The sequence below is a fragment of the Callorhinus ursinus genome, unplaced genomic scaffold, assembly GCF_003265705.2.
Source record: "Callorhinus ursinus isolate GAN/ISIS: 27379988/994484 unplaced genomic scaffold, GSC_fseal_2.0 scaffold7, whole genome shotgun sequence".
Taxonomy (NCBI): domain Eukaryota; kingdom Metazoa; phylum Chordata; class Mammalia; order Carnivora; family Otariidae; genus Callorhinus; species Callorhinus ursinus.
The window spans coordinates 56228662-56237834 of NW_027397069.1; the positions used below are offsets into that span (position 1 = coordinate 56228662).

At 49.8% G+C, this 9173-nt stretch overlaps 1 protein-coding gene across 2 annotated transcripts in view; it reads left to right on the forward strand.

Annotated features, from left to right (window-relative positions):
* Positions 1 to 3630, forward strand: part of FAM124A (family with sequence similarity 124 member A) — a 113088-nt gene extending 109458 nt beyond the window's left edge. For both annotated transcript variants that reach the window (XM_073894606.1, XM_025874882.2), the window contains one exon: positions 1451 to 3630. In XM_073894606.1, coding sequence (XP_073750707.1) covers positions 1451 to 2260 — 810 coding nt within the window. In that variant the 3' untranslated portion in view covers positions 2261 to 3630. The remainder of the gene's footprint in view (positions 1 to 1450) is intronic.
* The last annotated feature ends 5543 nt before the right edge of the window (positions 3631 to 9173 follow it).

Consider the following 9173-nt stretch of genomic DNA (forward strand, 5'->3'; position numbering starts at 1 on the left):
GTCAGCCTCTGTTTGGGTTGGCCTCTCTCCAGCACAGACTCCTCTCCACCCATGTCATCCAGTGGGAGGACAGTTGCCCATCTCAAAGGTCGCCTGTAGGGTGACCTCCACTGGAGACTCCTCTGCTCCCACTGGGCAGGCATGCGTGCTCTCTCCTTCACAGCCCTGTTCTTGTGCCTGTCATCAGGCTCTTGTCCGATCAATTTCTTTTTATCCGGTATCCTTTCAGTGAAATGTAAGCTTCATGTGGTCAAAGACTGAGTCTCATTGTAGTTTCACCTCCTTCACCTGTAATAGATACACAATAAACGTATCTTACATTCATCTAGATCTCCCAAGTGGCTGTGGGAAAACTGGGCTCCCATTTAATAGGGAAGCAAGAGTGTCTGTTGTGTAGGGAAGGGCCTGCTGGGTGCCAGGAAAGATCCCTGATAGTAAACCACACTCAGAACCCTTATTTCAAGGATTCATAAATTAGATGATCTTATACTAAATAGAGCCAGACCCAAGGTCCCCAAATCCATTATTTAATGGAAACTTTGCATAGTAAGGTTGGCCTGTAGGCCTGGGCACTGAGCTAGACCAGAGGGAGACTCAGAGCAGCCCCAGGTGGGACTGCGCATCGTATAGGGGTCCCCATTTCCATATAACAGAAGCAGGTTCCTGGTACACTGCAGGGGTGGGGGAGAATAGCGGAACAGGGTGAGGTGTTAGAGGGAGAGACTGCTTATCCGAGCCCTATGGGGCATGCGTGGGGTCCAGCAGTAGGCAGCAGCGCCCCCTTCCTGTCCAGTCCCTGAAGGGCAGCGTGTGTGGAGGAGTCTGGTTCCAGATAACAAGTAAGTAAATGCTCATTTCCTGATAGCCCCTCACTCATCAAAGATCTACCTCCCTGAGCCATGGGCCACCACACCCCTAGGATATATCCTGGCAATCACACACATACTGCAATCAAGTCCCATGTTGACCTGATCTGAGGCTGTGATACCCCACCCTGATCACCGCCATCTTCCCATCAGTTACATTCAAACAGTGGTGCTTTGGTTGGAGAGAAACACACCCTTCAAGTGTTCTTTGTGTGTTTACTGGTAACCTTTATCTCCCTTGTCATGCTCAGCCAGGCCCTCAATCTTGTGGCGAATCCATGGAGCAAGCACCCCTCCCTGTGTCCTTGAAACAGTAGTAGTCCCTACGGCAACCCGGGGCTGCATCTCCTCCTAGGTTCAGAGAGGTCTCTTCAGGCTGAGAAGTTTGATCTACACCCCCCCAAGCTCTGCTACCTCCGTCTTTGCTTTCGAGTTTGGAGACTGAGATGCCTGGTAACGCTTTACGGCCACAACCCTGCTGGAAGTTTCGAGTTATCAGTCAGTGTGTTTCTGGATGTACTTAACATCCTCCTCCCCAGATGACCCCAGTCCTACACTAACGTGATGTGCCCTCCTCCCTACAGGCGCAAAGAGTGCACAAGAGGTTCCCGAAGGCCGGCAGAAGCCACCACTCGTCAGAGCAGAAACCTCCTCCCATGCCTTCCCCCAGCACCACCGCACCAAGCTGGATGCTTGGCAGCAGCCAGCAGCCCCTACTGGACAGCTCACATCTGGGGCCCGGCCAGACAGGCCAGCCAGCTGGGCACCAGCAGGAATCTGCCAGACGAGCCAGCAGCCCTCCCAGCTTCCCCTGGTCCTTCCAGAGAAGCAAGTCCTTGTTTTGTTTGCCCACAGGAGACCCCTCCCCGGGATCCTCAGCTCTACCACAGTGGTTTTCAAGCACAGATGCCCCAGGGCACAGGGCATCGGAGGGGAGGCACAGCCACCTCCTCTCCATCGATGACTTGGAGGGGGCCCAGGAGACCGACGTGGACACGGGCCTCCGGCTGTCCTCCTCGGACCTCTCTGTGGTCTCTGCCTATTCGGCACCCAGCAGGTTCTGCAGCACTGTGGAGACAACCCTCCCCCCTGAAAGATGTAGCAGCCACTGGTCAAAGCCCAAGGGTTTCAGAGAAGGACTGCTGCCCACTGGGAGTGGGGTGACCACAGAGACCGCCTGGGCTTCCCTCCCTTTCTTCACCAAAGGGCCTTCCAGCTCCTCAGCCACAGCTGCTGCTGCTCCCCCCACTCCTGGCACCTCCTCACTCACAGAGTCTTCCCCAGAGCCTCCCTGGGATGCTCCCAGCGCTAAGCAGACCGCGGGGAGAGACGCCCCGCCACCCCCAGTGCTGGCCAGACCTGTGGACAATGACACAGAGGAATTCTACATCTGAATACCCTCTACTCTGGCATTCCAGATACACAGGCTCAGGTCCTACTGCCCCTCTGGGGTCTGAACACCACCTGTGCGTGTTCTCAGCCCGCTCCCCCAGGTCTGTCGAGAATCTGTCTCATGGGTTCGTTAGCACATTTGCCACACCACCCATTCTTACCTGAGAGGTGGCATATTTTAGAGACTTGCTGGAAAAATACTCGCATTTTTATGCAAATAAATTCTTGAGCTTAAATTGTAAAATTTTTTTTGAATACCCAATTCCTTTTGAGATATGGTTTAGTGCACTTAATACGATTTAAATGCCTCATATAATTATTTGAAATGAAAAGAAAACCTAGTCAGCTGGAGCTGATTTGGCAATTTTTCATGCTGTGAAGGAAAAACAAAGCCAAAATGTTGAATGTGGGAAAGATACTAAGTGACCTGTATGAGAGATTAGTGCACAACAACGTGATGTACACAGCTTACTGGATTCTGCATACATATTTGCATTACCAGGCAACAGTGGCCCTAAGAATTTCCGGGTAGTGCTTATAATGAAAAAAGTCCACTTGATAAAACAGTAAACATGTATCAGACTACAGTAATGCCTCTCTGTGATGCCGTGCACATCTGAAAATCTGGATTTATGCAAAGGTAGCTAATATACTTTATAAGGATTCATCCTGAGTAACAGACTCTTGGTGGAATCAAAATATGATTTGAGTTCCAAAAACCAGATTTGCATCCACTTTTCAACAACACCTCACTGTAACAAGTGGAGTCTACAGAAGACCACTCCACTCCCGGGATTTATTTGGATCACTGAAGAACCGCTCATTGGAGTTACAGAATAATAGGATATTGGTCATAGGGGTAGCTAGTCTTAAGATTCTTCCATTTTATAAAAACCACCGTCTAAGGGCTATGTATATATGTATCGATATAAATGACAAGAGCCACACTTTATACTACTTTCTCCAGTAAACATGCATTGTCACACAACCTGATATTCCCGTTTTTAAATAATTTGTAAGCTTTGTAAGTGGCACTTCGATGGCACAGAGTAATAAATGCCCCCATCTTCTCCAAATGGGAAGCTTTATATGAAATGTTGTCCTGAACAAACACTGTTTCATTGCCAGGCTTCCACGAGTGCCTAGAAGCCTTAATTAAAGCTGGAGCTCTAGCCCAAACTTAACCTTTTCTGCCTGGTGTCTGCTTCTTCGGAAGCATGAATGAGATTTAAATAGCACCTCTCTCCCACTCAGTAGGGGTGTGTTTACAATTCCAACCTCAGCAGTGCCAAGCGCCGGCTCGGGGGGCAATGCAGAGCCGTGCCTGGCTACCCACCTACCTTTGGGAAAGAGGAGCATGGACTTACTGGCCTCGCCTTCCTGGTCTGGTGCTCCTTGCCTCCAGGACTCCGGGCCAGCCTTCCCGTCTCTGAAAGCGCCCACACCAGTCTGGACACAGCCTCAGGGTCCTTCCCCAAGCAGCCGTGGAGCACTTGCCGTCCCTGTAATGAGAACCTCAGATCCTGTCCCAAACAGCCAAATGATAATATTCTCCGTGTTAATAAAGACAGGGTCTCTTATAGTTCTAGGCCAGAAGGGAGAAAACGTTTTCTAGAAAAGCCTAGATAATAAATACAGTAGGTTTTGCCAGCCATCTGGTTTCCATTGGGGCTACTCCACTCTCATCAGAGCGTGGAAACAGCCAAGGAAGATGTGTACGTGAACGGGAGTGGCCGAGTTCCAATAAAACTTTATTTACAAGAATAGGCCTAACCCTTGTGCTAGACGGAGATGGATTTAAACCCTTGGGCACAGTCAGCAATAAAGAATCAAAGTCTGCAGCCCTCTGAGGGACCTCTTTCTGCAGAGATAGTTCCTAGAAAGCCACTAGCCATCCACCTCCTGTCCAGAAACGTGACTCATGGCTGCGGAGGATGAAAAACAACAGGTCAATGTTAGGAAGGAGAAAAATAACTCAGAGGTGTTGACGCAAGCTTGTGAGTAGCAAAGGTCAGGGAGGCATAAACAAGTGGACCACCTGTCAGGTGATGCCTCCTCCTGGCTTCACCCCATCCATGCCCTTAGTTTAGTTTAATATACTTGCATGCACCCCTAGGATTGCTTTGGAGCCCAACCCTGATGCTCTCCGGTCCCACCCCTTCTTAGTAATCCCCCCCCAGCACAGTCCAGTCTACCAAACTAAGGGACCCCATAGGATGTCAGTGACACCATTCAAAAGCAGGAAATGCAAGATGCCCCCATAACACGAGGGGAGAATGGAGGGAAACCCACCACAGACCACATTCAGGCACCCCCCTCCCGCCACTTCCCTCCCAGGCTGTGGTTGGCCGTGGCCGTGCCCTCTGTGCAGAAGAATGCCACAGACACATACTGACAAAAGCCTAGCTCCCACTTCTGGCCACGCACTAGCATTTTCCTCATCCAGGAAGGCTCCTGACACCCCCTGGGGGGAGCCTGACTCTTGGATTACTGCTGTTATAATAGAGGCTGGCATACTGTAAATGCTCAATAAATTTGTTCAATTAAAAAAACATGAGGCTGTCTCGAATTATTTCTCTCCTGGATTAGGCTCTGCGGTATAGGAAATCTAGATTTTTAGCCCTTTTTTTTTTTTTTTTTGTCATTTAATGGAACCCAGTCTCTTGTTTTCTTGACCTTATATCTCCCCCCAGCATTGCCCGGGATGGGGGGGGGGTGCTACTAAGTGTCCTGGTCTGTTTCACAACCCATCCCTCACTTGTCTCTTTTCTAAAAAGACTCCCCAAATTACTGCTCACGGTCCCACCATGGCACCTAAACACCACCTAGGATTCACTATAAAGACCAAATATTTCTTAGTTCCTAACTGAACTGCCAAGCCCTACAGAAATCATCTTGGGTCACCCATGGGGCTGGAGTGGTGAGCTCCCAAAGATACTTTTGTGATGGGAGAGCTGACATGTTGTACAAAATGGGTTATAGTACTGGGTGTTCCTTGAGCCCTGTGACCCAAGGACAAGGGAATAATCACATGGAAGTCAGTTGGACTGCACTGTCTCGTTGTTCCAGGTGAGACCAAACGTTTCCTTTCACTGGGAAGATCTCTGAATCCATAGCTGATCTCTTCAGCCCCATGTAAATCAGGAGAAATCTATCCTCCTGGGCTTTCTGAAGATGAATGAATTCTCCTATTCATCAGGTAAGAAACACCTAAGTAGACTCAATTTCCTGGAAGAGATTTTTAAGGGCAGATAAAACTGTGGAGAGCTTCTCCCTCCCAAACCCTCAGAATGGTATCAGTGAGCAGTTATGGTCAATGATCTCATGTCTGCATTTCAGGAGAACAGTGGGAATAGCTGAATAGTCCCCTTCTCCCCCCACCCCCCACCCACCACCACATTGCTCCGTGTTCCTGGTCTGAAATAAATGTCTCTTAGGATTTATAGAATTCTGTGGCTCTTTAATTCTCTGGAAATACACTTGATCAGATACAGCAGAGGTTTGAGAAAATAACATGAGAAATTGACATTACATTATAAAAATGGATTTGTGAGGGGTAAAGAACCTGAATTTAAAGATTTTTTTATATAATCACGCTCTTCCAACTTTTCCTGAAGGCTTTTCTCTAATCTTTGGGAACAGAAGTCTAAACACAAAATGTCTTTAAATCCCATAATTTGAATAACGGAAGCAAACATTAATGGTAATGTCAGCACACTTGGGTCTTTTTAACAACTTCTATTTTAGAGATGTGATAACTATTATCCAATTATGTGCCCAAAATTAGGATCAATATATCCATTTAAGACAAAAGTCACCAGAGTATTTGGTGAAGCTGAAAAGGCTCCTTCTCTGTGCCCCTACGACATGCTCCCTAAAGTCTTCATTTCTCATGAGGGTCCCACCTCCAATTGCCTACGATAGTATAGAAAAAATGTTTCCACGGATGGGGCACAGTCCCCCACCAGCCTGGTCCAGTTGAGAGTCATTGCAACCACCCCACCTGACACATTTGTCTTGTAAGTGCACGTCTGAAAGAAGCCAGCCAAGCTCCCTTGGGTCAGCCCTGCCTAATCTCTAGAACAAAACCCAGAGCCTTTTGGACAGGAGCAACTCCACATGTTTGTGGCACAGTCCAAAAAAGGGCCTAATGAACAGCAATGCTTTCAGGCCAAGTCACCTCACAAGCTGGCTATGGGAAAGCTTTGGTGCCACCTGGTGGCCGCCATATCCAGGAGGGTCAAGCAGCCACCCTTGCTCCACCCAGATGAACAAGAAGGAAAGCATTTCTCTTCCATTTATTACTCTGCATTTCATTATTTTATTTCTATGAGGTATTGGGACAACTGAAGTCACAAAGACAAGACAATGCAGATAGAAGTAGAAAATCAGGGCTAAGGAAAAAAAGAGTCCATAAATGTGCCAACCATAAAGAAAAACGTAACTGCTGTGGATGACTTTCCCAGGAGCCAAAGCAAAAAGGGAAACATGAATAGCTTAGTTCTCATGTGGGATTTGAAAATCTAGTGACATTGTCTTATCCTCATTTTAACTTGTTGTCTCAAGGTTATTCCTCAATGAAAAACAAGTTTTTCTTAGCACAGATTTCTAAAATCACTTTCTCAGAAGGGGATTTCCGTGAGGGATTTTGTCTCAAAAGTTACTAGGTTTGGTCCAAGTTGGTAGCTTTCTTGATTGAGGGATGGAATTTACAAAACCTAGAGGAGCAGACATGGCCACAGGCTTTAGCTGAGCCTCCCTAGACCTCTCCGGCCACACCGTGGGGAGAGGGAAACTTGGCCCTCAGCAGAAAGTCTAAAGGCTGGCTTCCTCCAGGCTCTTGAGACCCAATCTGTAGTTTGGCAAGTGGAGGGCAGGGGGTGAGGCCGACATCCTCCTGGGAAACCAGAGGCTCCTACCCACAGTTTCAGCCTGCATGCATAGAGTCTCCCCATCTACTGAGCCCCTCTGCAACCTCACCCTCGCCCGGTGGTTCCAAAGTCAACTCCATTCTCTAACCTCTCCCCGTTAAGAGAGAATTCTGACACTGAGAGGCCCTTCCAGATGAGTTATAAATCCCCTTAGCACCCCTCCCTGAGCTTCCTGAGAATCCATAGGGATTCAGGTTCCCCACACCTCCTTCTTCATTGCTCTGGGTGGAGTTGCTTATCATTCAGCAAGCATCTCCTGAGTCCCACTATGTGTCAGGCTCGTGCTGGGTACCTAGGACTGAACGGGTTCACTCGCTATGTGAGCTGACGGCAAGTTGTTTCACTTTCCTGAGCCCCCATTTGATCATCTATAAGAGATGGACAAGAATACCTACCTTGGAGAATCATGAGGAGACATAAATTGCATCCTTTGCATGAAAGCCCCTGTGCTGCCTACCACACAGCTGGTATGGAACAAAGGCTGAGGTTCTCTTCCTCCCCTCGGGCTGCAGAGCGGCACCTGCTCTGCCTGCCAGGCTCCAGGCTCCCCACACTCCTTGGTGCAGGGAGCACAGACAAGGGCTGACTTCCAAGTGCTTCTTACAACACAGGTTCTACTTGTGTCTCTGGACACTACTTGTCTCTCTGGACACTACTTGTCTCTCTGGACAGAATTCCACCCGACAGGAAGGTGTCTTTCCATCATCCCATGCTCAGCCTCCTGGCTCTTCTCTTTCCTCCATTTCAAGCCACTGCCGCAAAGCCAGACCCTGTGCCCTTACCACCCAACTCCCTTCCCTAACCCCCACCCCTCAAGCCTGTGAAACCTGTTCTGCCTTCCCGCCTCCTCTCTCCTTAGGGTTCCAGACTGGCTGGCCCACAGCGGACCACTGTGTGGCATCTACATGCTCCCCGCCCCTCACCGCAGTCCCAGCCACCCGGCAGTTGCTGCCTCCCAGCCCCTGGCTGCCGGACCACTCTGTGGTGGCTCACCCTGTCCACTCCACCTTCCTCGCTGCTTGGACAACCTCCATGCAACTTACAGGCCCCAACGGTCCACACCTGCTCTGACTGTCCAAGTGCCCCTCCCCTGCCTGGGTCTGCCCCCCGCCTTCCAGGACCAGAACTGCCCGCCACCCTCTCAGCCTCCCTCCCTATAAGATGTGTCCAACTCCAAGGAGGGAAGACACAAGACGACACTAACAGGTAGAATGGATCGACTGCCAGGTCCTCTGCCCTTGGACGTTGTCTGCGGACTGGAAACATAACCCGGAACAACAGAGGAAGTTGATCTGTACAGCAGGGAAGGTCCTCATCCTATTTCCACTCCAAGAGTTATGTTCCACTGCCTGCAAAATGAGCCTCCTGTGCCCAATACAAGTAAATCACCCCAGACCCGTGGCTCTGGAATTCTCCTTGGCTGTAAAGCTCAGTGGCAGTCTGGGCCCTAGGGTTATCACCTGAGCTGGCCATGCAGGGACCCCTTTGCTCCTCTGGTCAGTGTCCAAGCGCACAGCCCTGCCCTGGATGGCCCAGGAGGGATTCCCTGTCCAGCTGTGCGTTTGTGCCTTTGCTGGATGCAGCGAACTGGCCACAGCTACGGAGGCGGGCACCCGGGGCACCTGGCAGTATGACCCAACCACATGTGATCAGCCCCAGGATCCCTGCCTGGCCACAGTCCTCCTCTGCCAAAACTTACTCTCTCACTCATTCCGTCACCAGCTTTCCTGAACCTTCAGCTGCCTGCTGCATATCCCACATGCACGGGGCCGGTTCCCAAATCAGTGTGACCTGCACCAAATAAGCACCACACTGACACACCAGGCAAGACCAGTTCCTTCCTCCCTGGGGTTCTTCAGTTCTGTTAATGGCTTCTTCTCTCTCCTCATCACTCACCCTCAAAAACCCAGATCTGAATGTCATCCCTGAGACTTCCTGGCTGTGTGACCCTCATCAAAATACTTCATTTCCCACCCTTGGTTTC